Here is a 13690-nt window from a genome sequence, read left to right as displayed (position 1 = left end):
TATTTGTTTTATCTTTATCTTGTGCCCTGCCCATATTAGGGACAGAAGAATATAAAACTTTAAACTTCACCAATCCTTGTGAGACTTTTTTCTTGATTATTAAGGTAGCTTTTTCTTGGAGAACAGTTTTCCATGACTTCAGCTGTTGAACTTAACAGACTTGCCTTGTAGGTTTCTTTGGCAACAAATTTTAAATATTGATTTATGAAGTTAGAAAATGCAAATTTTATAAAAGAATACAAAAAGTGAACAGGCAACTTTCTTAGTAGCAAACTAAATAGATAAAAATCAAGGACAATGTGAAACAAATAATATACAAACTTTTATTCAAAGTTAATTCAAGAAAGACATATTTTGGTCATTTTTAAAGTATGATTAATTGAAGATCTCAGAAAAATTCTATCTGATCAACACAGATGGCTACTCACAGAAAGTTGTCTTTTCTGTTAATAGCAGCTAAATTTATACACACAGAAAAAATTCTTAAGACCATGCAAATTCAGTTGAATTCCATACATTCATTATATTCATCAAAAACCTGCAGTAATGTTCATGCCAAACTGTTAAGAAAAATATTTGAAATACACACCAAAACATGACCAAGATTAAACCAAAGAAAATAATAAATAAGCATAATTTATATTTTATTTTAAAAAGTTTGGCATCACACATGTATTCAAGTGTGTTACACCGGTTCATTCCTCAGAAGTGGCATTTTAAAGTGTTAAGCATTGTTAAATATCAAAAAATACAACTCTGTTTTACAATGTAGTACTGGCATAATTCAAAGTACTGTGCCAATTATAAATAGTATAATCAAGTTTCAAACATCTTTTCAAACATATTTAAAGGAAAGCAAATAGACACACATTTATATGCACACAATTTATTATACTCATGTAATCAAACATATTTTATAAAAGCAAACAGTTTTATCCCTCAACTAGTTTGTATACTTACACAGAGTTTAATACCTGTTCAAAGATTTTCAGTTCCTGTGTATACAGATTTTCAGGAGAAGGAATAAAGATGAAACTTAATTTTACAAGAACACATATTTATCCCCCTTCACAAAATAATCCAGTCATTCAAGATTGGTAACTAGTCTTTGTGAAAGCAACTATTGTCCAAAGACTACAGAATAATACTGCAGTCCAAGTCTCTTATTAAAATTCAGTCAGCTGCTGCTCACTGCAGAAAAGCTTACACGGTGCATCTACCAAAAATAATCTTCAATATCTGAGGCCTATAAAGGCAGATGATCTTATCTTCTGCGGAGACTTAAAGTGCAGCTACAAGTGGAGAAGTGCTAGACTCTCAGTCACTTCAGAAGTACTTGTTGAAGTCTGCTTCTTCTCATGTGTAAATGTGCTGAAAATGTCCTTCAGGCTCATAATGGTTTATCAATAACTGTGACCCCTGAACAAAGAAACGAAGAAATAAAACAGAAGTCACAGGAAGCATTCTGTATCTCTGAGAAAATACTGAAGTTTTTTATATTATTACTTAAGAGGGACTGAACAGATCATGATGTTTCAAAATCTCTTTCTTAGAAACTTTAGTATTACTATCATTTTAATCTAAATGACAATGAAATCTTTGTTTAAAAATTAGGGACCAAAACTACATAAGACTATTTAATCCAGAGCTCGTCTTTTGCTCTTCACAGTTACAATTAAGGGAAAATAATTTTACTCAAGAAATACTAAGATCCACTTAATACTCAAAGGGGCACAAACAGACTTTTAAGAGTGATGAATATTTTCATTACCTTGATTGTGGTGGTTTTGTGGTTATATACATATGTCAAAACTAATAAAACTGTACACTTTAAATATATGCTATTTATTCTATGTCAGATATATCTCAATAAAGCTGTTTTAAAAAATTTCACATAATTTTGAGGAATGCTATCCTGGGATCCTACTCTATATATCAATAGTTCTATTAGGTGTTGTTTTAGATGACAAGTAACAGTGATGGTTAATTAGTATAAATTTCTTTTTTCTCCACTATTAAATCTATATTAGAATGTTACTGAAACATTCTAATATTTAAAGCAATATAAATATCTATCATCAGAATAAACTACATGCAACATATACTTTTAAAGACTCATCATTGTATTATTAAAGAGTATTACCATTTCTCTTACGAAGAGAATGGACCAAACTGATATTTTATAATTCAATCAGTGCTGTGCTTAAGTAAGAAAATTACTCTGTAGCCTCACTGTAATAGTAGCACATGGAGCCCTGCCAGGGGAGATGTTATAGGGCTCATATCTTTTGGATATTTGAGTAATTAAAGCCTTGCCACATTGTGAATTCCATGACACTGCATACAGATGTAGCCATATTAAATTTTATGATTCCACACTGGAAAGATTTGTAATTTTGAATACAAATGCCTACAGAATGACAAAAGGATACTAGTGCTTTATTTCAGAATATACATATCTGATATTAATTATTTTAAGAACAAGAAATAAGATATACTTTGAAAAAAGACTTCCTTCTTATATAGGAGAAAAACATTCTTAATGTAAAAATCATAATGATGTAATCCTTTCGTATTATAATAGAAGACTATAAGAAAACTGAATTATTACCTGCGTAACTTCTCCCTGTGCTCATACAAGATGACACAACTGTCCATTTATCAGTTGTTGGGTTATAATATTCTACTGATGCCAAGTTACAGGAACCATCATCCCCTCCAACTACATATAACAGACCGTTAACTGCACAAACTCCTTTAAAAAAATTACACAGAGAGAAAACAATTATTTTAAAAATTTGGATGAATATAAGTATCCCTGAACGTGTCTGGTGAGGTGATCCAGAGACACGTACTTCCTGGAAAGAGGCAAGGAGAGAAGATGGGGGAACCCGAAAAGAATTCCTTTATATGTGAGAATCTAATACTAACTGTAAGCTCCTACTCATGTTACTTATGCAGTAGATGCTTTATATATGCATTATTTCATTTAACCTTCACAATAACCTTATTTTACAGGTTAGAAACTATTTTAATCCCCATTTTATTAAAAACAATAGAAAATTAAAAGTCAAAGAACTCTCCCAAAGTCAGCTTCTAAGGAAATCCTAAGGAAAAAGGAAAAATAAATATATATATTAGTAGAAAGTAAAAATGATTCTGAATTTTAATTATTATACTGACTGGTCAACTATTTTATCTCCTTTAAAAGGGAAAACAGTATTATTTATTTAATTATTATGAGAATAAAATATCTTTTGGATTTTTGCAAAATTCAAAACATCTAGAAAAGTATAAAGAAAAAAAGTCCACCACTAATCCTATACCGCTTAGAATCCTGATCATCGAAATTCTGGCTCTTTTCTACATGTATATACTCAGACACTTCTTTTTTTTAATCCCAAAGTAGCTCATACTACACATGCTACTTTTTACTCACTCCCACCAAACAATATATACCTTGGACATTTCCCCAAGTTAATAAATACAGATCTACATAATTTTTAATGGCTGCATAGTATTCCATGTATGATAATACCATAATTTGTCTTTTACGGATGGATTTTAAGTTATTTTCAGCTTTTTTGCTCTTATCAATAATGTTACAATGAACAAGGATCTCTTGCACATTTTGCATACTTGTGCAACAATTTTCTTAATATAAATGTTTACAAAGAAAACTGCTGAGTGAAAAGATAAACACCTTTTAAAAGCTCTTTATTTCAATTTATTTTTTAAAAGCATATTTAATAATTTTAAACATGATTCAGAGCTTTTATGAACTGGTACTACAGGGCATCAAAACATCCAGAAGGGTGCTGCCCACACACTGGTCTCTTTACAGACAGTTTTGCTAACACAATTAATAGGTGCTTGTAGATTTTTAACGTAAAAAAATAATAAGCCCAAATCTCTACACAGCATTTAAAAGCAATAGTATCTTCTGTGCAAATGGAGTGGATCCCCTTTACTCAAACTCTGTTGTGCTACTATGATAGTCTCTTGACAGGAAGCAAACTCATATCATTTTAAAGTAGTTCAAATACCTGAAAAGCAAGAGCAGGATGACAATAGCTCTACATACACAAAGTATCTCCTTATTCTTCTGGCTAGAAGAAATGAACTAATTTTGATTTGAAAACAATAAAACAAGGGTAGAGAAAAAATAAGACTAGAATAATCTTTAGGAAAATAATAACAAAAGTTCAAATTGCAAATAAATTTCCTAATCCAGGAAGCACATGCACATATGCTTTTCTAACTTCATATGTGCTGGGGCCCAGATTTGTGGGTCTTACTATTAATAGTTCTGGACTATCCATAGCTGAGAGAGTTTTAGTACTTCAACAAGTACCAGCTGTACCAGTTGGATGAGGTAAAAGGTCAAGTAAATTAATTTTATATTTTGCTCTGTTGAGCAAGTTCTTGCAGTCCCATATACTTATCTCCCTTAGTGATCACATTTAAATTAAAGAGAAATTAAGAAGAATATTTCTGGGGAGATGGAGGGTGCATCTTGCAACATCATCCAGTGGTATACAGTGAGTTTGAGAATCATCAGGAACTTATTTTGGATTATGGGAACTGGCATGAAGACAATGGCATTTTTAAGAAAATGAGAATTTCCCAGAAAGACTACCCAGGTACCCTGAATCTATTTTCCATTTCTATTTCCCTTCTACAGATCTTCTTTTAAGTAGGTAGTTCCCTACCTACTTAAGAGATCTTGAAGATCTCAGCTTTCTTAAAATTATTGTTGTTGTTATTTTAGCTTTTCTATTTTCTAGAAACCCTGAACTGTATTAAAATGAGGTTGCTTCTTCAGGCTTCCCCTCCAGATTCAGATAAACAACTAGCTTTTTTATCTGGTATAAATATTTACTCAACTAGACTAAATTCCCTGAGAACTGGGCTCCAGAATGTGATACAGGTAGACACTGAAAAATGTCTGTGGTAAGAATGAATGAATTCAAGTATCAAATAAAGAGGGTTCTTCCTCTAATTAAGTCTCTACATTCATCACCAAAAAGTAAACTTTGACAGAAATTATAAGTTAACACAAGGATCACATCAACCTGTTATGTCCAGACATATGCTAGGTATTCACTATATAGGATTATTACAAAAGTTTCTGCAAGTTTCTGCCTTTAAAGAGCAAGTCTATTAGGGAACTCAGATCAGTAAAAGAACAATGGAAATACACAGTGATACTCTGAATACAATTCAGTATAAATTTCATAATCATAAGCTAGATAGATACCTGCATTTCTTCTACACATGTTCATATCTGCAACCTGTCTCCATGTGTTGGTGGCGGGATCATACACTTCAACACTTTTTCGTACTAAAGGGCCATCATGACCCCCGACAGCATACAATAAGTTGTTTAGCACACCAACACCTGTAAAACACAAGGAACCAAACAATAGTAGAGTAGAAGGGACAAGAAATTTATAATACATTAGGGTTTCTTCAAATGACTTGTAAATAAAACTTCTGAAATGATTATTCATATTAAAAGTCAATATTAGAGCATACAGCCTAAGAAATAGAAACAAATAGAATTACAAATGAGAATCTCAGTAAGAACTATTGTTCTAAAAAAGCATGTCAAATACAATAAAAATAATATGGAGGTGAAGCACAGAGAGGGAAGTCCTTTACACGATTCTTTCGAAAACAACTTTCGTGATAAAAGCAAACCAATATTAGAGCATAAAATCTGTAAGCAATGGATATGGAGTTGATTATTAAGCAAGTTCTCCAATAAGCACTAAAAACAAAAACCTGAAAGTAATGCCAAACAATATAAATAATTAAACAAAACAGAAGCCTTTAATATAGCACTTTAGAAATTTTACAAAGTGAAATTTAAGTGCAGCTACTACCAACTCTACCTGCATAATGCAAAAGACATTTTAACAGTGTCACTAAAATCAGCATATATTTTCTGATAATATAAAGAGATACCATCATTTCACTTGTTTAATTCTTTTCCATCATTTCCATGCTTCAATTACTAAATGAGGTTCCTATTCACCTGCTCCACTCCGTCTGGTACTCATTTCTGCTATATAGGTCCACTCGTTTGCTGTGGCGCTGTAGCATTCTACTGTGCTGAGACACTGACGTGAAGCTCCGTCATAACCCCCGACAGCATAAAGCAGACCTAAACATGGAATCACAGAGAAAGCCAAATTCATTAAAAGCTATTTTTTCAAGTCAGGAAATAATATATTTTCCTCCTTGGTAGCAGAGTTTACCTTTAAAGTATTAGGAACTATAAAATCTTGCCTAATGGTGATAGGTGGACTTACCAAATCATATTATTAAGATCTGCAGAATATATATGATATTAATTTAACACTTTCATCAATAATCTGACTGATAGAACAAGAAAGTACACTCAGTATACCTCTGGATAAACACTATTTGGTAAGTGAACATCCTGGAAAACCAAATTAAATATCAAAGTTATCTTAGTAAATTGAAAAAATAGTTGAATCAAGAGTCAGTACCAGCATACAATCAAATATTATTTGGCAATAAAAAGAAATGAAGTACTGGTAAAATGCTACAGCATGAACAAACCTTGAACATTATGCCAAGTCAAAGAAGCCAGTCACAAAGGACCACATACTGCAATGTATGATTTCATTAATATGAAATGTCTGTAAGTGGAAAATCTATAGAGAGACAGAAAAGTAGATAGTGTTTGCTGAGGGCTGGGAGGATGGGGATGATAGCCAAGGGGAGTAGGACTTTGGGGGGTAATAAAAATGTTCTAAAATGAATTGTTATGACAGATGCACACTGGATTGTATACTTTAAATGCATGAATTGTATGGTATATGACTTCTATCTCAGTAAAGCTGGTAAAAGAGAAGTTGGTGCAGAGGATTATACCCACCATGGGGAGGGGGGTGGGAACCCACAAATTCACCCAACCAAGTAAAAAAAAAAATCATACTAATTAAACTCTTTTTCAGGGACAAAGTAGGATATAAATAAATAACTGTGGCACCCATCCCTTAAATGTTAAACAGCCCTTCTCCAGATGTAAAATTTCATATTCATGCCATCTGGTTTGTTCCCCAGATGACTGTATTAAAGTCAGTTAATAATATTACACAGGTTACACAGAGAGAGGGAGAAGGAGGGGGACAGAGAGAGAGGGAGGGGGACCAGAGGGCGGGCGTGCCTTATTTTAAAAAGGGGTAACTAGCGTTTTCCAATAGCCACTATTTCCCTTTTAAATGGCCCTTTGGTTGCCCATTTAGAAAACCAGAGTCTGGGTTACAGGAAGAACCACTCACAACCACCGGGAAGCCGACCCACCTCCAACTACGGCGACACCCACGCTGCTCCTCCTCGTGTTCATGGGGGCCACGTGGAACCACTCGTTAGACTTGATGTTGTAAGCCTCCACCGAGGACAGCCCTGTAATAAACAAAGCACAATGCACTGCACCTCAGGTTCCTTATATGTATTAGTAAGGGAAATACTTCAGCTGCATTAAAGTGGGCCAAAATCCAATTATGTGACGAAGAGGAATAGCGAGCTCCTACGCAAGCTACTGACATTTACTGGCTTTTTAAACTTGGGAAGATGACCAACACTGAAGCATGAGAAAGAAAATTTACATACTGAGCACTCTTAACATCATTTAAAGGAATTCTGGATGGAAATTTTAAACTTATCTTCACAATACCCGTTAAAACATTCAAATGCCTCCTAATTTTGCTAGGCCTTGTTCCATAAATGTGATCGCTATGTTAATTCTAACAGCAATGCAGGAAAGATAAAAGAAAATTGCCTGTGCTCCCGTCAAAGCCTCCCACGGCATATAACAGTCCGTTCAACACAGCAGCCCCCAGGGTGCTTCTCCGGTCTCGCATGTTAGCAACACTGGTCCACTGATCTTTCACGGGGTCATAGGAATCCACAGTGCGGACCCTTAAGGAGCCATTAAAGCCACCAACAGCAAAAACGAGTCCAGCCATGTAGACCATCCCTGAAAAAGAAATACAGCAGTTAATGATGCATGTGCAACCCAACTGCTACCAACATCTAAAGACTGCATTCCAAACAGTCTACAGCTGTTGTCAGAACAGAAGTCCCCCTTAGGAGAAGCCTGGCTGAATAGGTCCTAAGAAACGCTATTCATTAGTGAGAATATAGAATGAATAGACTGTGCTCCTTACTACTACTGAAAAATGCAAAGGCATGGGCTGAGGTACTATTTTGACTCTTGGCTTCTTCAAAGACTTACTTACAGACGTAAACAATGAGCCAATATTTTCCAACTACTTGAACCTGTACACATCTCCCATGGCTTTCAATTTTGGACCTTCTACTCAAAAATACCAGACCAAGTGCTCTTCAAAAGAATCAAGGGCATGAAAGATAAGGAAAGACTATGGAACTGTCACAGATCAGAAGAGACTAAGAAAACATGACAACTAAATGCAGTATAACAAGGGAGGATCAAGATGGCAGAGTAGGAGGACATGGAGCTCACCTCACCCATGAACGCATCAAACATACATCTACACGTGGAACAATTCTCACAGAAAACCAACTGGAAACTGGCAGAAGATCTCTTTTACAACCAAAGCTGCAAGAAAGATCTCCACGTAACCCAGCAGGATGGGGGGAAATAGGCATTCAGAACAGGACTGGCACCCCTGGGAGGGATCTGTGAAGGAGGGAAGGCCCACATGGGCAGGACCTCGCCCTGGGGAGCCCCTTTGCCTGCTACAAAGCCTGCCAGGACAGATAGAGGGACTGGAGGTGTTACAGACCTGGGTTCTTGGACTCTTTAAGCAACAGATACTGATAAGAGGCCAGATGAGGAATTCAGGCAAGGCTTTATTGGGACTTGGGCTTAGCATGAGGGAGCAAAAACAAGTAACAGGTTCCCTTTCTTGCTCCCTGAGGAGAGGGAAGCTGTTTCCTTAAATGGGGTGAGAGTTGGGGCACATTGGTGGCTCAGGCTGGAGGTGTGGCTTAGGTGGTCTGCCCACCCCTTGGTGGTGGTGTGTGCAGGGATCATGCCCAGTACCCTGCTTTTGCTCCTAGTACTTCAGAAGTGGCAGTTGGGTTTTGGCCTTATTATTCATAATTACCCTGACTACACATGTGCACAGTTATTTTTAGTCCCTTAGAGTTTCTTTGTATTCTGTTGCTCAAGGAGATGTTTGTCCAGGTGCAAGCACTGCAGTAAAGGGTCCCAAGTCTCAGGTCCCAGCCTGTCTCAGAGGGGCCTGGTCTCTGCTCTCAAGGAGTGTGTGGGTGCTGGTTTACTAGCAATCAGAGCAGAGCTGATAGCTGTAACCTCACCACGCTTCCCAGTCTGAAATGCATGATGGGTAGGGGTGCTAGTATGCACAGCGGCTAGATGCTGAGTCTTGGGCAGATGGGCCCAGGAAAAGGACTCTGTCTACCTGCATGGAGACAGCTTGGAGGGCCTGGAGTATGGCCTTATCAAACCTCAGAGCCCACTGTCAGCATTCACACCATGGGGGAGGGTCCAGATCCAATGGACACTGTTGGTGCACACACTGGGTCATACCACAGAAATGCATGTTTTGGGTGGACAGCCCCTTGGGAGGAGTATACAGGGGTTCCTTTTCTGTCTGGAGCACTCTAGTTCTGCCCAGCCCACACTGAAGCTTGGAGCCAGATCTAGTGCAGATAGGTCTTGGGAGAGGCCTGCCACAGAGGCAGCCCAGGTCCCAGGTGGCAGCACAACCACCTCGACTCCTGCAGCCACAGCACCCCAGCCCCCAGCACCAGTCCACTCCACACCACACACCATAGCCTAGCACTAGAACTGGGACAAACACAGTGGAGAAAGGGACACGACCTTGGGCTGCTTCTGGTCAGAACTGCAGATGACTGCAGAGGCGGTGCATAGGTTCACTGTGACCACATGGGCCTCACTTGCTTCAGCACTCACCTCCTTTGCAACAGAGCAAGGGCAATGGAGCCATATCAAATCTGAGACTCAGGGTTTCTACTCAAACAACTGGGGAGCAGATCTTGCCCCTGACAAGGCTGTGACATCCACAGAGAAAAGAGGAGGCTGTGCCCAATATCCAGGGCAGGCTTTAGACACCACAACTCCAATCACACCCCCTTATCAAGGGGATAATGGCCAGCACACTCTCAGGAAAGATATGGTTGGCATACAGCCCTTGCACCAAAAATACTGGACTTACACAGTCTACACAGGGATGCTCCCACATAAAAACAGCCCTTTCCGACCACAACAGACAACTGTTTCTCCTAAATTCATAGAGACAGACAAAGTCAAGTAAAATAAGAAAGCAGAGGAACTACTCCCAATTAAAAGAACAAGAGAAATCCCCTGAAAGAACAAATAATGAAACAGACCTCTCCAATCTACCAGACTTCTAGTTCAAACAGGAGGTAATAAAGATGCTGAAGGAATTAAAGATTATCGATAGAAATGCAGATCACTATAACAAGGAACTAGAAACTATAAAATGAACCAGTCAAAACTAGACAACTGAATTGCAGAGATAAAAACAAATCCAGAGGCAATGAATTGTAGACTAAATAATGCAGAAGAACACATAAGTGATCTGGAAGATAGAATGATGGAAATCACCCAATCAGGGCAGCAGACAGAAAGACAAATGAAAAAAAAACAAAAAACAAAAAAACAAAAAAACCCCAAAGTAACATACAAGATCTATGGGATAATATAAAGCATACCTACACAAAATAGGGAGGTTGCAGAAAGAGAAAAAGGGCTCAAAAATGTATTTGAAGAAATTATGGCTGAAAACCTCCCAAACTTAAGAAGGAAACAGATATCCAGGCAGAGGAAGCACAGAGGGTCCCAAACAAGATGAACCCAATCACACCCACACCAACACATTTCATAATTAAAATGGCAAAAGAGATACTAGGTCAAAAAACAAGCCTCAACAAATTTAAGAGGATAGAAATTATTTCAAGCATCTTTTCCTTCTAGATTTCTATAAAACTAGAAATCAACCACAAAAAGAAAAACGGGAAAAAACTGAACACATGGAGACTAAACAACATGCTACTAAAAAACCAATGGTCACTGATGCAATCAAATAAGAAATCAGAAAATGCTTTGAGACAAATGACAATGAAAAACACAACCTTACAAAATCTATGGGATGCAGCAAAAGCAGTTCTAAGAGAGAAGATCATAGCCACACAGGCTTTCCTCAAGAAAAAAACTCAAATAAACAACCTAACCTACCACCTAAAAGAATCAGAACAAGAAGAACAAACAAAACCAAGGTCAGCAGAAGGAAAAATAATAAGGATAAAACAGGAAATAAAGAAAATGAAGATCAAAAAAACAACAGGAAAGAACAATAAAACCAAGAGCTGGTTTTTAGAAAAGATAAACAAAATTGACAAACCTCTAGCTAGGCTCACCAAGAAGAAAAGAGAGCAGATCCAAATAAACAAAATAAGAAATGAAAGAGGAGAAATAACAACCACAGAAATACAAAAAGTCAGAAGAGAATACTGTGAACAGTTATATAATGACAAATTGGACCTCCTAGAAGAAATGGAAAAGTTTCAAGAAACATATAACCGGCCAAAACTGAGTCAAGAAGGAACAGATAATTTGAACAGACTGATTATTAGAAGTGAAATATAATCTGTAATTAAAACAACTCCCTGCAAACAAAAGGCCAGGACCACACAGCTTACCTATCCTTCTCAAACTATTCCAAAAAATTACAGAGTAAGGAACACTTCTAAAGTCATCGTATGAGGGCATCATTGTTGCGGTCCAGGAGCCACACGCCTGGAGTCGAGTTCCCCGGTAAATGCGACCCGTGTCCCAACCAAGGACACCCAAGAATCACCAACACCGAGTAGAAAGATTAGCAAAGGATTTATACAAGTATAGAAGCTTACACAAACTGTCCGGACAGGGTCCCACTCGGAGAGAAGTGAGTGAGACCCCGACTAACAGTCGGACGAGGCTTTTATACCCTTCACAGGGCGGGAAGTCCCCAAGGCAGGAGGGAGCTGTTTAATTTTGAATCAGCCAATCAGGAACCCGGTTCTTCCCGCCCCAAGCAAGCAAGCAAAGCAACTTTCTTACAGAAGCCAAAATGTGCTGTTAGCCCTGAAGCTGTTCTTCCGTTTCTTTCGTCACACCATCATCCTGATACCAAAACCAAACAAAGACACTACAGAAAACGAAAATTACAGGCCAATATCTCTGAAGAATATAGATGCAAAATTCCTCAACAAAATATTAGCAAACCAAATCCAACAATACAGAGAAAGGATCATATCTCATGATCAAGCTGGATTCATTCCAGGGTAGAAAGAGTGGTTCAACCTATGCAAATCAATCACTATAATACACCACCACAAAATTACACAACAACAAAATAACAGAAAGAGAAAGTAAAAAAATCCCATTTAAAATCCCAACAACCTAAGAATAAACTTAACCAAGGAGATAAAGACCTATACACTGAAAACTATAAAACAATGATAAAGGAAGCTGAAGATAATTCAAAGAACTGGAAAGAAATCTCATGCTCTTGGAAAAATAGGCAGAAACCTAAATAGACATTTCTCCAAAGAAGATATATAGATGGCCAACAGGCACATGAAAAAGATGCTCAACATCTCTAATTATTAGAGAAATGCAAATCAAAACCACAATGAGGTCTCACCTCACAGTGGTCAGAATGGCTATCATCAAAAAGTCTACAAATAATAAATGCTGGAGAGGATGTGAAGAAAAGGGAACCCTGCTGTTGGTGGGAATGTAAATTGGTACAGCCAGTATGGAAAATGGTATGGAGTTTCCTTAAAAAAACTGAAAATATAACTACAATATGATCCAGCAATTCCACTCCTGGGCATATATCTGGAAAGGATGAAAACTGTAATTTGAAAAGATACATGCACCTCAGTGTTCAGAGTAGCACTATTTATTGGGTTGGCCAAAAAGTTCATTTGGGTTTTTCTGTAACCTTATGGAAAAACCTGTACGAACTTTTTGGCCAACCCAATACAATAGCCAAGACATGGAAACAACCCAACTGCCCGTCAACAGATGATTGGTTTAAGAAGACGTGTTATATATACAATGGAATATTACTCAGCCATAACAAAGAATGAAATACTGCCATTTGCAGCAACATGGGTGGACCCAGAGAATATCATACTAAGTAATAGTAATATGCCAATGCTAATTTCTTAGTTTTGATAACTGCATCACTGTTTTATAAGATATTAATATTAGCGAATTACACACACACAAATAATTTCTGAGTAACACTTTTCTACACAAGAAACAAATCTTTAAGTCCAAGGACAAAATTCTGATGTACAGGAACTCATAAAAAGTAACACTTAAATGGCCAAAATAACACAAAAATAATGCAAGTAAAGTCAGAAGATAAAAGATTAATACAAATAAACATTCACACCACAAATGACAGACAAAAAGGCTACTTCCCTTAACGTATCAAATCAATAAAATAGTATAATAAAAAAATGGCAAGAATCATGAACTGACCATTCAGAAAGATGTTTAACTTTCCTCATAATAAAACTGCAAAGTAGATAATGAGATAGCATTTTTCACCTACCAGACTGCAAAACTCAATTTAATTATAAGGAGTTATAGGATATGTAGGGA

At 37.0% G+C, this 13690-nt stretch overlaps 1 protein-coding gene across 4 annotated transcripts in view; it reads right to left on the bottom strand.

The window, feature by feature from the left end:
- Positions 1 to 300: 300 nt before the first annotated feature.
- KLHL2 (kelch like family member 2) overlaps positions 301 to 13690 on the bottom strand; it is a 124189-nt gene continuing 110799 nt past the window's right edge. For 3 of the 4 annotated variants that reach the window (XM_007471529.1, XM_007471532.1, XM_007471531.1), the window contains 6 exons: positions 7817 to 8014; positions 7339 to 7440; positions 6041 to 6169; positions 5261 to 5401; positions 2612 to 2755; positions 310 to 1419 (listed from right to left, as the gene is read on the bottom strand). In XM_007471529.1, coding sequence (XP_007471591.1) covers positions 1391 to 1419; positions 2612 to 2755; positions 5261 to 5401; positions 6041 to 6169; positions 7339 to 7440; positions 7817 to 8014 — 743 coding nt within the window. In that variant the 3' untranslated portion in view covers positions 310 to 1390. Of the gene's footprint in view, positions 1420 to 2611; positions 2756 to 5260; positions 5402 to 6040; positions 6170 to 7338; positions 7441 to 7816; positions 8015 to 13690 lie in introns of all 4 variants that reach the window. The other variant, XM_007471530.1, reaches the window with a different exon arrangement.

The sequence above is a fragment of the Lipotes vexillifer genome, unplaced genomic scaffold (genome assembly GCF_000442215.2).
Source record: "Lipotes vexillifer unplaced genomic scaffold, Lipotes_vexillifer_v1.1 scaffold1208, whole genome shotgun sequence".
NCBI classification, from domain to species: domain Eukaryota; kingdom Metazoa; phylum Chordata; class Mammalia; order Artiodactyla; family Lipotidae; genus Lipotes; species Lipotes vexillifer.
This window is presented reverse-complemented; position numbering and strand designations above follow the sequence as displayed.